Here is a 19,677-nt window from a genome sequence, read left to right as displayed (position 1 = left end):
TCACAGTGCCTGCTGGGCTCTTCTTTGGCCCAATCTATGATTTAAAAGTGAGAAATCATGAATATATTTCACAGCTCCCATCCCACTGAGATTCTTATCTCCATTCCACTCAGGTGGGACCCAAAGGGAAAAACATAGTATAGAGTTGTACATTTATTAGCTGAAATCAGGCTTTTAGGGGATGTGACATTAAGCTTTGGAGTAGCTGAGTGCCTTTTAGCAGTGATAAACCAATTCCTTGTGCTGCAGGTAGTAGAGGACCTTTGTAGAGAAGAGGCATTCAACATTTCCCTTCCCCCTCATCATTCCCCTCCATATCAAAGTCATAAATAGGAGAAATAGAAAGTCTTTCTCAACAAAGTGGCAAAACTACCACCATTGCCCTAACTCCTGTAGGGATAATTGAATCTTTCTAGATGAATTCTGGAATCCAAATGATCACTGGAAATTCCCAATATCCCCTTGTATTTCTTATTATAGTTCAAAGCCCCACAAATTTAATCTACAAACTCATTAACTTAGGGTGTAGTTTTCTAACTCTGAAACTCTCCTGAGCAGTTTCTCAAGCAGTTGACTGCTGCCCCAACTTTGTTAGCAGTTTATGAGCTGCTTTTTCTAATCTCTACAAGCCCAGGAGAATGACACAAGGATTCAAATATCCACGGATCCATGGTTGTTGACTCATGCCCAAGGAAAAAACAGAGAGGCAACTAGGAATTGGAAGTCTTGTATCAGGCCTACCTAGACAAGAATGTGTTCCCACTGCCATCTGGGTATAATCTCCAATGCCCTTGAGAGTGGGAAGAGGAGAGAAATCCTCTTTTCCCCATTGCTGAACATCCAAAGGGAAAAAAAAAACATTAGAAGAGTTCCAAAAAGAGAAGTACCCCAAAGAAACAGAACTGCTTGTACTCACTCTTCTTAGATACCACAGAGTAAGTGGCTAACTTTGTTGCTAAATTGTTTTCATTTATGTCTGATTCTTCATGATCCCATTTGGGGTTTTCTTGGCAAAGATACTGGAATAGGTTATCTTCTCCTTTTCCAGTTCATTTTACAGTTGAGGAAACCCAGGCAAATAGGGTTAAGTGACTTGCCCAGGGTCACATAACTAGTGTGAGATTTGAGCTCAAGTTTTTCTGACTCCAAACCCAGCACTCTATTTACTGTGTTACCTAACTGCTTTTTTTGACTCAGTCTCTAATCATCTACAACTCCTAGTCTTGGGATTCAATCTGAAGTTGCTTTGTCCCCTCAGTGAGGCACATGTCCTTTGGCAAGGGGCCACAGCATTGTCCATTTCTATGGTTGATGCCACAGACCAGCAGTTCTGGAATTCCCTTCATCATTCCTGCTATACTATTGTTTTAAAGATTCTTCATCCTATGCTATTTTCTTGAAGTTTTTTTTAAGGTTTCTTCATCCTAACCTGTTTTCTTTTTCTTTTATAAAACCCTTATCTTCCTTCTTAAAATCAATACATGTATTGGTTCTAAGGCAGACGGGCTAGGCAATGAGGGCTAAGTGACTCGCCCAGGGTCATACAGCTAGGAAGTCTCTTATGTGAACTGAGGACCTCCAGTCTCCAGGTCTGGCTCTCAATCCACTGAGACACCTAGCTGTACCCCTTATCTTGTTTTCTTGAAATTTTGGGTTTTTTTTAAGGTCTGCTATACTATTAACCCACCCCCCCATTTTTTTTCTTCCCACTTATGAAATTTCTTCCTCCTATTTTGCTGTTTCTCTGCTGCAGTGTGATTTCTAGATTCCATCAGGATCTTTGAGGAATTCAGATAAATGGAATAGTTGTAAGGGATTGAAGAAAACAAATATCCCACATTTCAAAAAGGGGATGAACTATAGATTATAAGCTATCTGTTGACTCCTGATAAATTTTAGAACAAGATTGGTAAAGGGCTATTTTATAAGCTCTTGAAAGAGAAAAAATGATAATAAGCATGAGTTCATTAATAATAATAAGTCCACCGTACTTTATCACTGAAAGTGTTCAGTTAGAGGCTAGATTACTGTCTATTAAGGAAGCTAGATAAAACATTCCTGGTCAGGAAATTAGACTACATGACTTACAATGGCCTTTGTAACTCATGAGATGCCATGACAGACTAACCTCATTAACTTTTTATGCAGAATTAGTAGACTAGTAAAATAGGACTGCAGTGCAATGGACAAAGACTCTCTGTCATTACTAAAAAGACAGGTGGATCAAGCAAGTTTTGATCTGGTTTAATAATAGGGTACAAAGAGTAGGATTGATGTCAACCTAGAGAGTAGAGTCTCTAATGGATTGCGTCAAGGCTTTGATCTTGAAAATGTCTTATTTAACATTTTTTACAATGAATTGGGTGAAGGCACAGTTGACTATCAAAACTGAAAATGACAGAAATTTTATATGAATTATACATTTATATATACATATATGTAAATTGTATTATACACACCCATATATAAGTACATAATGAATTATTGAATAAAAGAATACAGGTTCAAAAAGATCTTGACAGGATGGATTGGGTAAACTGAAGCTAACAAAATAAAATGCAATAGGCAAAAATGTAAAGTCCTAAATGTGGAGACCAAAAATCAATTGTATAAGTATCAAATGCAGGGAGGTATCTCAGAAGTAGATCATGTGAAAAATACACCTGAGATTCAGGACTACAAATTCACTATGGGACAGAAATGAGATGTGACAGTCCAAAAAAAAGCCAATGTAATCTTAAGCTCCTATAGTATTATTGTATGCTCTAAGCACACATCATGAAGTGAGAAGTATGTCATTGACAAGCAAAACAGTAGCTAAAGGAGTGTAACCAGGAGAGCAAAGGTGATAAGGTTAAAATGATAATATGAAAATTATTTTGTTGTTCTAAGCATCAAATGAGATAATAATACATATACATTGCTTTAAAAATCTTAAAGCATCATACAAATAGCATTATTATTCAAGCATTAAGTGCTTTTCCATCCTAGGCCTTTGGTTAGAAGCTAGGGATGCAAGACAAAAATGAAATATTTCTTTTCCTAAAATGCCCCCCAAATGAGCATGAATTTTATAGGAGAGAAAAAGTATGGACATGGATAAGGAAATATAAATTATATCTACACGGTAAAGTCAACGTAATTTGGGGTGGGGAGTGAAAAGATGACAACTGAGTGATTGGAAAGACCTCTTATAGGATGTAGCATTTGAGTCAAGCCTTTAAGGGAGATAGAAATTCCAAGAGGTGGAGGGGTGAAAAGAAAGAGTATTTCCTGCATAGGGCACAGACTATGTAAAGATTCAGAGAGAAGACAAATAATGTAGTACATGAACTGTAAGTAGGTCAGTTTGTCTGGAATGTAGAATATATAAGGGGATTTATAAAACAGTTTGTGAAATCAGTCTATAGAGACAAGAGTTGGAACCAGATGGTGAGGGGTTTTGAATATGAAGAAGTCAATATTTTATCTTAGAGGCGAAAGGGAGCCACGGAAGTTTCTTGAACAGGAGTGTCACATGGTTAGATTCTGCAAGCAAAGAGATAGGGTCCATCTTTCCTACCTCAGCCTTTCAATCCAGTTACAGAGTTGAAAACAAAGGCATTTAGGTCTTCCAATGATTAAGGGGGGAACCCCCAAACAGAAACCACACCACAGACTTCCATAACAAAGAACCCCTCCCCAACATCAACAAAAAAATTATCTTGGTTTCTCCCAGCAGAGAGAAACCCTCAAAAGAGAAACCAACCAATCCAGATATTCCCTGAAACAGATCTCTTTTAAAAGAATCTTCCTCAGCTAACAAATAGAAGTCCTACCTTCCCTTTCAAAGTCAGAACCAGCTCAGAACACTTATGGAGCCACAGTCTAGGGAAGAGTGTGGTGAAGTTATTCTGCAGCAGCTGTCCCAGCCACCCAGGAAAGAGGGCATAGGCAACTAGTCAGAGGTCTCTTGATCTAGCCATAGTTATGCTGATCCAAACAGTATTACATGACCCAAGTTATGTAGTTCCCTTCTTAGATGCTAAAGTAAGTCCTGATGGGCTTTTAGCATCAACAAATCTAAGAGCTCCTTCCACCTTGGATCTTTAAGTCCTGTATGATAACTGAGGAAGTATCTGGGAGTGGCAATGGAAATCCATGTACCTAGGAATGAGAATAGACACTGAGGGAAATGAGATAGCAAGAGGAAAGAGATTGTACCTAATTTAATGTGCCTGGATTCCAGGAATTCAAGGAGTAAGAAATGGAGAAAGTAGCTGGAGGAACATGTTAGCCATAGGCAAGAGAAATCTGAGTAGAGATGGTTAATGGAAAAGTTTGGGGAACCAAGCAGCCCCAAAGCTATCTTTAGCATGTTAGTGTGGCAGCATGTCTCTCAACAGTCTAAAGCTACATCTTTAGGTGAAAAGGTTCTGATTCAATTTTCTATTAGCAACTTACTATTGGGGAAAGGAATTGGATGAAAGTTTCCATAGACTAGTCCCATATGGATAAAGTTCTACAGAGGGAACCCAATCACAGGAGAAAACCTTGATGACAACTTCCAATCATCTCTCTATAGCAAGCTATTGTGATACGAGATGGAAAGAAGTTACAGATCAATGTAAGTGAAGTGGTTTTAGGAGACGTAGTAGAGATAAAGGGTGGAGACCGAATCCCTGCCGATCTCCGGATCATCTCTTCTCAAGGATGTAAGGTGAGTATGTAGGCTTGAGAGGTACTAGCTGAACTAACTTCCTTCAGGCAGGGTTGAGAATCTTGGGGGTTGAGGAGGAGGCAAAACTAGAGACACTAGAACTCTGGTATTGTTTATAGACCCAGAAAAGAAAAACATGATCTTGGTCCTCAAACTCCAAGAAGATTACAAAAGAGGAGAGTCCTGGGGATAGAGGGGGTGGTAGTATATATGTCTCTATGTCTGTGCCTGCCAGGGTGTGTGTCTCAGTGGCTGTGCATTAGGACCTTGTGACCTCTTTAGTAGTATTTAAACACAGACTCCATCTAGATCATCTGTTGGGTTTGTCAGAGTAGGATTCTTTTTGCACATGGGTTGGGCTCAATAGTTGCTGTCATCCCTTCCAGTTCTCAAATTCCGTGATTCTGTGACTATGTAAGAATTTGTCCTGTTCGTGGTAGAATGTATGTGGGTCTCTGTGTGTATTTGGTTCCTAGAGTTCTCCTTTGTAAAACCATTTTGTGTGTATGTGCATACACACACATGCATGCACACACGCATGCACACACACATATATACGTTCTGGATATGTATATATATGTATACACACATGTGATCTGTAAACTATCCATTCTGGGGGGGAAAACAGCAGTAGGCTTGGCAAATGCACTTGAGTTTACAACAGTTGGATAGTATGTTCATACAAGTTGGAATAAAAGTCTCTCAAAATGGCAGATGGTCTGGACTTTAAGAAGAGGAACTCAGGGGCATCAGCAATATTTCCCATGAAGTACACTGCCTTGCACAAGAATAGCTTTGCAGGGCTCGAAGGCCACCCCTGTATCATAGTTGAGATGTCTTTGTCTCCCCAGTACCTAATATTCTATTCGGTAGATGTTTGCGAAACACTTACTGGTCGTTTTGTGTGTCTAATTCCATATTTGCCCACCTGTTGTTCTGTTTTTCTTTTCTAATCTAGGTGGATAATTCATCTCTGACTGGCGAGTCAGAGCCACAAAGCCGTTCTCCTGAGTACAGTGACCCAAATCCCCTGGAAACCCGTAACATCTGCTTCTTCTCTACCAACTGTGTGGAAGGTGAAATTTGTAGGACAACTAGCTTAATCCAACTGAGATTGAGTCACCACCATTAGGAGTAATGAAATTCTCAATTGCTAACTAATTAGGAGAGCAGGAAAGACAGGCAAGAAGGGAATGGTTTGGATTCCATTTCATTCACTCTTTTCAACAGATAATTTCAACACCTCCCAGAATTCCTGACCCAGAAAGGAAATTTGTCTCCTTGTGAGGTAAAGTAGGATCTGAGGTAGTAAGGAGGAAATTTGATGTACCTGCCAAACAGAAAGGACACTGATAACCCACAGTTCATCCAGAAGAGAGCAGCAAAGATAGTGAGGGGAATGAAGACCATACCATATGAGAATCAGCAGAAGGACCTGGGAATGTTTAGCCTGAAGAAAAGACTTAGGCCACACATGGTAACTGTCTTGAGACCTGTCCTGTGGAAGACTTATTCATTTCAGCTCTAGAGAAGGAATTAAGAGCAATGTGGGGAAAGCAGATTTTGGTTTAATAGATGAAAAAACTTGCAAGCAATTAGAGCTGTCCAAAATCAAAACAGATGCCTTTGGAGATAGGACAAGAGACCTATCTTTCACTAAAGGTTTTCCTAAGAGTTTGTCTAGATGATCATTAAAATGAGGTTCCTATTCAGGTATTGTTTATAGATTATATGGGGCTTCTGAGGTCCTGTCCAACCGTGAAATTCTTTGAATCCATGGGTGCTCACTATGACTTCATTTTTGATTTGAAAGCTACAGCAAAAAAGGAGAAATTGAAAAGTATAAGAAGCAAATTGCTGGGGGCCACTGAGTAGCTCAGTGGATTGAGAGCCAGGCCTAGAGATGGGAGTTCCTAGGTTCAAATCTAGCCTCAGACACTTCCTAGCTGTGTAACCCTGGGCAAGTCACTTGGCCCCCATTGCCTAGCCCTTGCTGCTCTTCTGTCTTAGAACCAGACAGAAGGTAAGTGTTTAAAAAAAAAAAAAAGAAGAAGAAGAAGAAGAAGCAGCAAATTGGAGGGTATTGTAATGAATATTGACCTTAGAGACATAAAAGACTGGATTCAATTCTCAGCTCTACTATTCATTCGTGTGACTCTTGGCAAGTTATTTCACCACAGTTTTCACCTGTAAAATGGGGACAATAATATCTGCACTACCTGCCACTCTTAGAGGGTTGTTGTGAGGAAAGCATTTGAAAGCCTTAAAGCATTATAAAAATGCTATTATCATGACAATTAGTACAGTGAGCATTCAGGAGAATTCCTGATTCTAAATTCAGATGGTCAGGTAGCCAATTTTCTCATCAATAATGATCCTTTTCCCCCTCTGATCTTACAAGCGTTTTTATTTGAAGCTCACTTCTCACCTATTATTATTAGTGTCATAGTGTATATATTTGTGTAAGTATTGGTGAAAGAGAAAGGAAGAAGCTAATTAAGGACAAAAACATGGATTCTAATGGCTTGTGCTGACCACTAGAATGCAAAAGGCTCCAAGTGGCTTAGGACACTTGGAGATAAGGTTCTAGAGTAAAGATAAGAAAGGTATTTGGCCTTACACTACTATCATAAAGAAGACTGCATGGCTCCATTTCTAGACACTTGAAAAATATTCAGCAACCAAGGGAAAAATAAGAATAAATGGATTTATAGTTTGGCATTAAAAAAAAAGAGTCTCAACTAATCTAAGGAGCAATTAAATAACAAAACATTGGTCTCAAGGGACTGTGAAGTGTATTACCAAACCTTTTAGAATAGGAGAGATCCCATCTGTCACACCTGATGAAACAGTCCAAAGGCTAGATGCCTGATAACTTACGTTTATATAGTACTTTATAGTTTGCAAAGTGCTTTACATAGATGGTCTCATTTTAATCTCACAACCACCCTATGAGGCAGATATTACTCTCCCCAATTTAGGGATAAGGAAATGAGGGTTCCAAGAGTAATTGACTTGCCTATGATAGCATAGCTAGTAAAGTGTCTCAGGAAGAATTTAACTCCAAATTTTCCTGATTCCAAGGCTGGTACTTTAAAACATAATGCCACACGACCTCTCCAAATGAGAAAGATCTTCAAAGGGACTTGAGCCTCTGGTTCACTTTTGGACACTATCCATTTCCTCTGAACAGTTCAAAAGCCCTTTCCATAGTAAGAAAAGTGCACATTCAGTAATCATCCTCCTCACTTTATCCACAGGAACAGCCATAGGCGTTGTGATTTGCACCGGAGACCGTACAGTGATGGGTCGCATTGCCTCATTGACCTCTGGCTTGGAAGCTGGCCAGACCCCTATTGCTGCTGAGATTGAACACTTTATCCACCTGATCACAGGGGTGGCTATATTTCTGGGCATCACTTTCTTCATGCTCTCCCTCTTCCTGGGTTACACCTGGCTTCAGGCTGTCATCTTCCTCATCGGCATTATTGTGGCCAATGTGCCTGAGGGGCTACTGGCCACTGTCACCGTGAGTAGGCAAGGGTAAAAGTTGGGGGTGGTTAGAGGAAGGTTCAGGCAGAGTGGGGTCTTCATCCTCTACCTCTAGGACATTCCACACAGCATTGTACTGATGGATATCTGTTTTCATACGCCTCAGCATCGTATTCCACGTTCTACCTACAAGACTAAGAATAAATCGCTTCCATTCTCTAGACCTCCATTTCTTTATCTGTAAAATGAGGGCATGAAACTAAATGATTTCTAAAATCCTGACTAGCTAGGAATAGTTGTAAGAAATTTTTTCGCTCTCAAAATTGTACTCTCGCCTGTTCCATCCACCCCTTTACCCTGCTATGACCTTCTAGTTCCCAATGTCTTTCCTTCCATGAGATGTAATATGGTGTAAAGAGGAAAGGTTAGGTGATAAATCAGAAGAACTGGGTTCTTATCCCAGGCCAGAAGCTAACTATTACACTAAATAAGTCATTTAATCTCTCTTGATCTCAGGTTCCTCATCAGTCAAATGGTAGCCTAGAATAATTGAATTTTAGAGCTCAGGAACGTAGAAAGAGATCTTCATCATGTAGTCTAACTTCTTACCCAGGAAAGAAATCTTTTTCTCTGATTGTCATCAATATTCTACTTTGTTTCACTCAATTCAATAAGCATTTATTAAAAAGGCAGCTAGATAGCTCGATGATGGAGAGCCAGGCCTGGAGATAAGAGGTCCTGGATTCAAATCTGGCCTCAGACATTTCCTAGCTGTGTGCCTACTGCTTAGCCCTTACTGCTCTTCTGCCTTAGAACCAATACATAGTATCAATTCTAAGTCGGAAGGTAAGGTGTTTTTTTTTAAGGCATTTATTAGGCACGTATTATTTGTCAGGATATGTAGCAGGTGCAAATGCAAGTTCTTGTCCTCTAGAAATTTACATTCTACTTGTAGGAAATAACATGTTTAAAGATAAGTAAGTATAAATATAAATTATTCTCCCACTTATTAATAACTGAAAGATAAGGAGAGGCTTCTTATAGGAGTTAGCACCTGAAATAAACCTCTAAAGGAACAAGGGATTCCAAGAAACAGCTGAAAAGGAAGAGCATTCCAGACATAGGAGGCAGCTTGTACAAAGGTAGAGTGGAAAGTGGGTGAGAGGATGGGGACAGAATGTCATCAGAGAAGAAAACAAGTAGGTCAGTTTAACTGGAATATAGTACGTGTGAGTAGATATGAAATCAGCTGAGCTAGATTAAAGAAGGACTTAGAAGCCCAAGTTTATGGTTTATCCTAGAGACAGTAGAAAATGGCTTGAATGGGGCAGTGAAGTGATGAGACTTGTGCTTTCAGAATGTAAATATGGCAGTCATAAGGAGGATGAATTGGAATGAGGAGTTTTGAGGGGTAAGAGGACATAGTAGGAGTTAATTGCTATAATACAGGTGAGAATTTGAACTGAGTGGTAACCAAATGAGGAGAGAGAAGGAGACAGACACAAAACATATTATGTCTGTAGATAAGACCACACACATTTTCTTCAGAAAAAAAAAGGTAGTTGAGAATGATGCCAAGGTTGCAATCTACAGATGGTGATATTCTCAACAGAAATTGGGGAATTAGCAGGAAGGGTGAAATCTCATTATCTGAACATAATTTCTTATCATTCTATCTCTTATTCTTATTCTCCTAAACCTATTCTACATCCTCACCATAACCTCCAACCCCTCCGTCTCTCAGTTCTTTACCAAACCCTCACCTCGGACCCGACATCACTTTCCTTCTTTCCTTCTCAATCTTGACCTTATAGTTAACAGGTTCAACTATACACTATCCTCAAATCCCTTGACTCCTTGTTCTGCCGCTACTGTCCTGCCCAATCCCAGCCTTGAATTATTCCTACCATATGCATTCTCCATTCATAGTCCCATGCTGTTGAATGGAGCTAGAGGAAATTCTACAATTGCAATGACTGAGATCCCTGAAAATCTTTGTTAACTAGCCTCGTCGGCCCCCCCTCCCACTACAGTAAAGCAAATCTTTTACTTTTCCCTTATTGATTTTCTATTGCACTTCCAATAAGAACTGTTCTAAACAGCCCCTCTTCCTCACAAGCCCCCCACATTGTCCCTTCACATCACCTTCTTACTTGAGAACTTTGCTGATACTTTACTGAGAAAAGAGAGAAAATAGAAAGTGTTTGCTGCAAACTTCTTACATCTCAAAAAACCCTAACATTTCTCATTCTCATTTCTTTTATTTTGGTCTCAAATGAAGAGGTGGTCCTTCTCCCCAAGGCCAAACCCTCGACCTGTACCTTTGATCCCAACCCCTCCTAACCTGTACTCAAATTAGAACCCAAACCCGAACCCACAATATTATTCTCACAATCATCCCCTGTGTCTCTGATCTTCAATCTCTTCCCTATCTTGCTTCCAATCTGCCTATAAATATACACTGCTCACTTATTAACTTGGGAGAAAAAAAACTTCACTTAATTCCACTGATCACTCAAGCTATATTCTATATCAAGTGACAATCTATTTATTTCTACCTATATTTCTCAGCCAACTCCCGGAAAAAGCTGTCAACACTTAATTCCTTCATTTTTTCCCCTTCCTCAGCCTTTCACAATCAGCCTTCCATTCTCACTTACCTGACACTGCTCTCCTTAAAAATTACCAGTCATCTCTTGCTAAATTTATGAACTGTTCTCATTCTTCATCTTTTTTTACCTCTTTTCAGCTTCTGACACTTGTCAACAACCCTTACCTCCTGGATGCTTTCTTCCCTTGGCTCTGGTGGCTTTGTTCCCTCTTGGACCTTTTCCTCTTTAACCAACTATTTCACATTCTCTTTCCTTTGCTTGATCATCATCTTCCTCCAAGATCTTAAGAGTAGAAGTTCCCTAAGATTCCCTCCTAGGCCCCTCTTGGTAGCCTAATCAGCTTTCATGGATTTAATTATCATCTCTATACAGATGACTCACATATGTATCCCTAGTCATTCTTCTGAGCTTCATTGCCACACCATCAACTATCTATTAGACATTTCTTTTTCTTTTTTTTTTTTTTTAACTCTTACCTTCTGTCTTAGAATTGATACTAAATATTGGTTCTGAGCCAGAAGGGTGGTAAGGGCTAGGCAATTGGGATTAAGTGCCTTGCTCAGGGTCACACAACTAGGAAGTGTCTGGGGTCAGATTTAAATCCAGGACCTCCCTTCTCCTGGCCTGGCTCTCTATCCACTGAGTCACCTAGCTGTACACATAAGACAAAATGGAGGTTCAATAGACGTCTCAAACTCAACATGTCCAAGACAGAATTCATTATGTTTTCCTCAAAGTCCATCCTATTTCTCTCAGTAGCATTAACATCCTTCCACACTTAGGATTTCGTCTCAACTTCAGGATCACTCTTGCCTCCTCACTCTCCTTGACCCCTCATATCCAGTGAGTTGCCAAATCCTATCTAGTCTTCCAATACCCCATCTCTAACATCGTCCCCTTTTCTCCACTAACACAGCCACTACTCTAATTCAGGGACTCGGCATCTCTCCTGCAGACACTCACATCCTCAATTCTAAGTTATTGTGATATTTTATAGATGATCCATACAGCATGACCAAGTTTCCTCAACCCATTACTGTTCAATGTTATTCCAGTTCAATCAATGGCTTTCAAAGATATTTGAAATGATCAATAACTTTTTTGCATTTAGGCTAAATCTTATGGTTGACTGATTCAATAGATAATCACCTGGTGAAGATATCAGAGTGTAGCATCTTAACACATGCTTTAAGTGGAGAATAATAATTGGTCAACTGATTAACTGACTCTCATCCTTAGATATATATTTTGCATAGACATAAATACATGTTGTCTCACACAATAGAATGTAAGCTCCTTGAGGGCAAGGTCTGTTTTGCTTTTATCTATGTATTTCAGGTGCTTAATAAATGTTTATTGATTGATTTATGGGTTTGTCTGAAAAGGCATTAAGTAATGAGGTACCTTTAGTATTTTTATCTCTTTCAGATACTTTTGAAATTGATTCCAACTCAGATCTTCTCTCCACATTTTTGCTCTCTTTAGTGCCACTTTTCCTTCTTTTATAGGACTCTCTTAAATTGAGAAGTTATAGTCAAAGTATGATGGCTCTACTGTTCTTGATGCTGAAAAGTTCATTATAAAAATCTCTATACATCAAGGGCAACTAGGTAGCACAGTGGATAGAGCTCTTAATCGGGAGTCAGGAGGAACTGGGTTCAAATCTGACCTCAGACACTTCCTAACTATGTGACTCTGGGCAAATCATTTAATCCCACTTGCCTAGTCCTTGTCACTCTTCTATCTTAGAATTGATACTAAGACAGAATGGAAGGGTTTGAAAAGAAAAATCTTTGTAGATTTTTTTTCATCTGTTTATTGTTCTTTAAGTCTCATTCTTAAATGCTCCTGTGATGATTTTACTTAGTTGAGCTTCTTGCCAATCTTTCTTCCCCCCTTTTAATCTTTTTTAACATCACCTTAATTTCTGAATATATGCCATTCTTTTATCTCGTCTCCAAAGCAAACATCCTTTGAATTACCTGTGTGTGACCCAGAAAGCACTCATATCCCAGACTGGATTCAATATTGGGGGGATTATTGCACTGTCTCATCATTCTCCCACTCCTGAATTCTGGGGGGGAATCTCTACAACAAATTTAGGTATGTCTAATTTCCCGTGAAAAGCATTATTCCCTTCCAGAAAAAATACTCACTCCACAAACTGGTAAACACCAGGTATACGATGCTATTTATTTCCTCTGCCACTAAAGAAATGCTTAAAGCACAAAAGACTCATAAGCACACATGTATACATACTTAAAATATAATCTTTAAACCACCATTTCTATAGTACACCATCAAGAGGTTGGTACTTAAACCCTGAAACTTTTTTTAAATTTTATTAATTAATTTAGAACCTTTTTCCACCGTTCCACGTACATAGCAGTGAGTTCTTTCCCTCCCCTTCCCCCCACTCCCCTCCCATAGGTGATGCACAATTCCACTGGAAAACCTGAAAAATTTTGTAGGTTTACAGAACAGGTATTTCCCTTTCACCTAGGATCTATACTGTCTTCTGGTTAGCCAGGAACATATTGTTTCTAGGGAGGAAGGAAGAGAAGAGAGACCCCATCTTCACCATTCTCCCCCCACCTTGCCAAAAGAGGCATTGGCTAAGTGCTAGCAGAGAAGAAAGAAACTGGAAGTCATTTCTCCTCATTCCTTATGACTCATAGAGTATGTAGTTGTTCCTGGCTTAGCCCTTTGGTATAGCTTGACCTACTCCCAACCCCCATCATGGATCCCAAAGTCCCACTCAAGATGCTTTGGTCATGGAAATTTTTTAGCAGAGATCCAGAGCACAAATGTCCCCCTCCATGAAACCCATGCACCTTTCTCCAGCTCCATGGGAGGTCCTCCAATACAACCCCAGTTTCATGGGAAAACTACCAATATCTACCAGTACAGCACTCTGATGCACTTATAACAAAGATATAAAAAGAAAGAAAAAAAGCAGTTCAGCAAAACAAACATAACAATGTTGTCTGTCAGTATAGGCAAATATTCTACACCCATAGTCCCTCACCTCTCTTGTAAAGAGAAGCACAGAACTTTTCTCAACTCTTTCTTTAAGGTCAAATAACAAGCTTTCCTTAAACTGGTTTTACTGTCCACTGTTCTTCTTTTTATGAAGTGAAGCTGCCAGTCATTTTCCATTATTCATCTCCATAAGATTTTACAAGTTAACGTTCTAAACCAACCTTACTTTTGGCTGCCATTATCATTGCTTGGCATGTAAGTCAAGTATTTGCCAGTGGGGAAGTTTGGGGCTCCTTGTTGTGACACTGAATTTATTATGTTGATTAAACAGATATAATGAAGTGCCAAGAGATGCTGAACTTGAAGTCGAAGGACCTGACTTTGAAATCTGACCTGTGGACAGCAAACTTCCCTTTATCTTTAAACTTTTCCTTTCCCATTCCTTCCATCTTCTATTACTGAAACCTGTCTTTCCCTTCCCCCCTAACAATACAGCCTTCCTGGACACCTGGGAAAGTTGGAATACTCCTTACTCCCTATTGCCACTTCCAGGTTCTCTTTCTGCTCGGTTGAAGTTCATGCTATTCATCTCTATCACCAAATTAAAATCTTGGTAGCTGTTGTCTAGAAATCTACAGGTCATTCCCCTTCCTTCCTCAATGAGTTTGATTCATGACTCACAATTTTTCTCTCCTCTCCAGTTGCTACCCAAAATACTAGGTGACTTTAACATACATATGGATTCTCTAGCAAATACCCTAACCAATCAGTTCCTCCATCTACTCACTTCCCATGACCTACTTCTCCATCTTACCTTAGCCACACACAAGGATGCTCATATCCTAGATCTTTTCATAACCCACAGATACACCACCTCCATGTTTAAGAATTCCAAAATTCCCTTAACCAACTATAATCTATTGGTTTTCCACCTCTGCCTCTGCCTTCCTTTATGAAACTCTACTCCTACTCATATCATGATATCCCCTTTCTTGACCTTTAAATTCTCTCCCAAGCCATCCCTCCTACACTAGCCACTCTATCCTCTTCTCCTCTTCATGACCCTTTAGTAAACTAATTCAACTCACCACTGTCCTCCTCTCTTGAATCTCTAGCCTCCTTGTCAGTTATACTTTGCCAAGCCTCAGCATTATATCACTCCCACGATCTGCCACCTTCACTTCTACAAACATGTTACTGAATGAAGGAGAAGAAAATCACATAGCCACTCTGCTTGGGTCCACAACAAATTTATGTTACACTATCTCAACTGGGCCCTTCTTGTTATATGTCCCTATCAATCCCACCCTTCACAGCAGTTCTGGCAAACCTTTTCATCTCTCCTCAAATCTCCCATGGCTCCTCTTCTATTTTCACACTGAGCTAAGAACTGTTGCATATTTCACAGAAAAAATTGAGGCCATTCACTAAGAGCTCCTTCTTATATCATATCACACTGCCTTTTGCCACCATCTCCTCCTTCAACTCTGTCTCAGATGATGAGGTGGCCTTTTGTTCCTTGCCAACACTAATCCCTCTACCTACTCAAGCAATTCCCTTCTTTTTCTCATTTCCTATGACAGATTTCTCCTACTGTATCCCGATTTTGTCACTTATTTTCAATCTTTCCTTATCTATGGGCTTCTTGCCTAGGGCCTACAAGCATGCCCATGTCTCCCCATCCTCAAAAAACCCATCTGACCCTTCCATCCCCAGTAATTATTATCCTAACCATCTCTTCTGCCCTTTGTGGCTAAACCCCTGAAAAAGCTATCTACAAAAGATAACTCCGCTTTCTCTTCTCTCACTTCCTAACCCTTACAATCTGGCTTCCTGCTTTTTCATTCTACCAAACCTACTGTCTTCAAAGTTTCCAGTGTTTTCTCAGTTACCAGATCTAATGACCTTTTCTCAATCTTCATTTTCTAGAGTCGACCCTTCTGCAGCCTTTGACGCTGTTGATCACCCTCTCTTCCTTGATAATCTCCTCTCTCTAATTGTCTGGGACATCACTCTCTCCTAGTTCTCCCTCTTATATGACCTCTCTTTCTCAGTCTTCTTTGCTAGCTCCTCATCCAGAGCATGCCCTCTAACCTTCAGTGTCCCACAGGGATCAATCTTGGGCCCTTTTCTTCTACTACTTCCCTTTGTGAACTCATCAACTCCCACGGATTTAATTATCCTCCTTATGATGACTATTCTCATATCTGCCTATCTTGCTCTAATCTCTCTGCTACTGCCCAGATCCACATCTCCAAGTACCTATTAGATAGCTTAAACTGGATGTCCTGCATATGACATTTTAAACTCAACATGTCCAAAACTGAATTCATCATCTTTCTCCTCAAAACCTCTCCTTTCCAAACTTCTCTATTCCTAGCAAAGGCACCATCATCCCAGTCCCTCAGACTTTCAACCTAGGTGTAATCCTCGACTCTTCACTATTTCTCGCCACCACCATCTACAATGGTTTGCCAAGCCCTGTTGATTTCAATATCTCTTGAATATAGCTCCTTCTCTAACACTTTCAGCACCCTGGTGCAGACATCCTCATCACCTCACACCTGGACTACTGTGTTTGCCTGCTGGTGGGTCTACCTACCTCAAGCTTCTCCTCACTTCGATTCATTCTCCATTCAGCCTCCACTGGGTTTTCCTAAAGAAAAGACCTAACACATTACCCTCTCCCTACTCAACAAACTTCAGTGCTTTTTAGAGCCCCCAGGATCAAATATATTCAATGCCTGCTTGACATTCAATGCCCTTCAAATTTTAGCTTCTAACTACCTTTAGAATCTTCTCATACCTTACTCCCTGACAAAAACTCTTTAACCCAGTGACACAGATCTACCTTACTGTTCCTTGAACAAGACACTTCAACTTTATGATCGAAGTATTTTCTCTAGCTGTTTCTGATGCCTGGAATGTTCTCCCTCTCTGTTTCTACCTACTGACTTCCCTGGATTCTTTCAAGTCCCAATTAAAATTCCATTTTCTAAAGGAAGCCTTTCCCACCCTCCCTTAATTCCGATGCTTTCCCTCTAGCAATTCCTTCCTATTTTTCCTGTCTATAGCTTGTTTTGTATTATTTGTTTGCATGTTGTCTCCCCTCATTAGATGGTGAGCTCTTTGAGGGCAAGGACTGTCTTTTGCCTCTTTTTTTGTATTCCCAGCACTTAGGTCAGTTTCCAGGCATATAGTAGGTACTTCAGCAATATTAACTGACTTACAGTTAACTTTTATATACTCATCTCCTTATCAGATGATTGCCTACCAGAAAACTCCCAACTGCACCTTAGGTCATCTCCCCAGGGGAAGTCCTTTATTCCTTGAATCATATGATTGTGGATTTAGAGCTGAGAGATCATCAAGTCCAACCTTCTCATTTTACAGATGAGGAAACTGAGTCATAAAGAAGCTAAGGGACTTTCCCAGAGTCACACAATTAATAAGTATCTGAGTCAGAATTTTAACCCAGGCCGTCATCTCGTGTCCAGACCTCTCTCCCCTACTCCTTACTACCTCCCTCACACAGGATGCTGTGTTATCTTCTCCATGTTTATTGTCCAACAGGGTCATAGCCTAACTCAACTTCTGGCCTACCATACCAATACTATTTCTACCACTCAAAGCTTCAGGACTCCAAGCAGAAAAAGGGACCATTTGGATTCTAATCCCACCTGAGTTTTTGGACCACTTCCTCTTTTTATTGTAAAACTCTTACTAGCTCTTTATTCACCATCACCCAAAAGCTTAAGAAGCCTTAATAGTTTTTCTCCTGCCACCCCTGTTTTTGGCTTCTCTTGGTTCCAACACTGCCTTCTTTCCTCCATAGTGCATTATCAAACCCAGGCTGACTTTTTGAAAAGGTATTTTACTGTTACTTAAGAGAAATGAGCTAAAAAAAAATATTAAACTACATACTGAGTAAATAATTATTGAGCTACAGATAGGAAAATAGTTTTTACATGAATATTGTAAATGACTTAGGATTTCATTGTCATGGGACGTGCCCCTTCTACCAACACAGACAACAAACCCTCTGTATCTTTTTTTTTTCTTAAACACTTACATTCTGACTCAGAATTGATAACTAAGCATTGGTGCCAAGGCAGAAGAATGGTAAGGGCTAGACAGTTAGAGTTAAGTGATTTGCCCAGGATCACACAGCTAGGAAGTATCTGAGGTCAGATTTGAATCCACGACCTCCCATCTCCAGGCCTGACTCTCAATCCATATGGTTTTATGCTCTGAGTAAAAAGATCTATCACCTAGCAGTCAGTTTTTTAGTGATAAGCTTTTCCAAACTAAGCTAGATTGGCTCTTAGGCCTGGGTAGACCTGGTAATTGCAGCCTTTCCAGGTTGGTAGGACTTGCCAGGGTTTGTACTTCATTGACATACCCTTCAAGAGCCCAAGATCATAGATTTAGAGCTGGAAGGGATCTTCGAAGCCATCTAGTCAAACCTTCCCTTAGAACCTGAGATCCAGAAAAGTTGAATTACTTGCTCAAAGCACAGAGTCAATAAGTGGCAAAGTCAGGACTTACACCCAGGTCTTCTAACTCTACTCTTTCAGCTATGATTGAAGTTGGACTTCAGGGGAGAGGCATCCCTAGTCTGGTCAGTAATGATCAGGATAAATAGACCCTTCTTCTGTCAACTGGAATTTGGCTTAGACACCAACTGACCCACTACCACACTAGTCTTAGGAGAAAATTCAGTTGATGACCCTTCCCTACACACGCCTAGATCCATCTCCGAAAACTCTCTTTTCATGCCAAGCTAATGGGTTCCTGACCCCTCGGAACCCCTACAACCAACTTCCAACTTCCAAAGCCAGGGATTGGGGGCAGGGCATCAATCTGCCACATTTGCAAAGTTCTACCCAGATTGATTTCAGTAGAGCTCATCTTTCTCTCCTCAGAGAAAATATTCACAGGTTTATAGTACCGCCCCCACAGTAATTTAATTCCCACCTCAGTAAAGGAAAGGGTATTTCTTTGCAGGGCTTCAATAATTTTTTTTTCAGATTATGTATTCTTTGATATATTTCTTGTTTGGGTTTTTTGTGTTTGGGTATCTGTATGCATGTCTACATGTGTATGTGTGCTTCTCTTGGCTCCCTCTTCTAATTTTAAGATTCAGAAAGGCAGAAATCTATACCTCCGATTTCTTTGGCGTTTTCCTCCAGAAACTACTCTAGCACTCAATATTGTAGGCACTATATTTAAACGTGTTCCTGTAAGACCATAGGGGTCTGAAGTCATAGGACCTAGGTTCAAATCCCAGCTACTTGTGTGACCTTAGATAAAGCATTTAACTTCTCTTCATCTATAAAACAACTAGGAAAGCATGAGATGTTCTATTATTATTATTATTACATATAGCATAATATATTAAATATAATATATATAATACAAATAATAATATATTATTCTCTCTGTTCCTAGCTCTTGCCTCCTCTCAGCATTAAATCTATGGTCTCTACTGCCTTCATTCTTCATATCCTAGATCATATTAGGTTCCAACTACATATAGCTCATTTCTCTGAAGCACCTGAACGATTTTAACTGGGTGGAAGCCACCCTCTGAAAACCTCAGGTTGGACAGCAGTTGAATGTATCTTCTTGATGCTTTAGGCAGCCAGGTGGCACAGTTGGCAGAGTGATAGTCCTGGAGTTTTAGGAGGACCTTGTGTTCAAATCCAACCTTAGATGCTCTCTAGCTATGTCACCCTGGGCAAGTCCCTTATCCTCTATTTGTATCAGTTTTCTCCCAGGGTTGTTGTGAGAATCAAATGAGATGATAATTGTAAAGCACTTAACACATTTCTTGGGACACATTAGGCACTATATAAATGTTAGCTATTATTATTATTATTATTATAACAT

At 39.9% G+C, this 19,677-nt stretch overlaps 1 protein-coding gene across 1 annotated transcript in view; it reads left to right on the top strand.

Moving 5' to 3' along the window:
• Window positions 1–19,677, top strand: part of LOC123246045 (sodium/potassium-transporting ATPase subunit alpha-2-like) — an 85,500-nt gene that overhangs the window by 7,898 nt on the left and 57,925 nt on the right. Inside the window, exons 5-7 of the mRNA XM_044674998.1 lie at window positions 4,565–4,699; window positions 5,658–5,775; window positions 7,960–8,228. Of these exons, the coding sequence (XP_044530933.1) occupies window positions 4,565–4,699; window positions 5,658–5,775; window positions 7,960–8,228 (522 nt within the window). The remainder of the gene's footprint in view (window positions 1–4,564; window positions 4,700–5,657; window positions 5,776–7,959; window positions 8,229–19,677) is intronic.

The sequence above is a fragment of the Gracilinanus agilis genome, chromosome 4 (genome assembly GCF_016433145.1).
Source record: "Gracilinanus agilis isolate LMUSP501 chromosome 4, AgileGrace, whole genome shotgun sequence".
NCBI classification, from domain to species: Eukaryota; Metazoa; Chordata; class Mammalia; order Didelphimorphia; family Didelphidae; genus Gracilinanus; species Gracilinanus agilis.
This window is presented reverse-complemented; position numbering and strand designations above follow the sequence as displayed.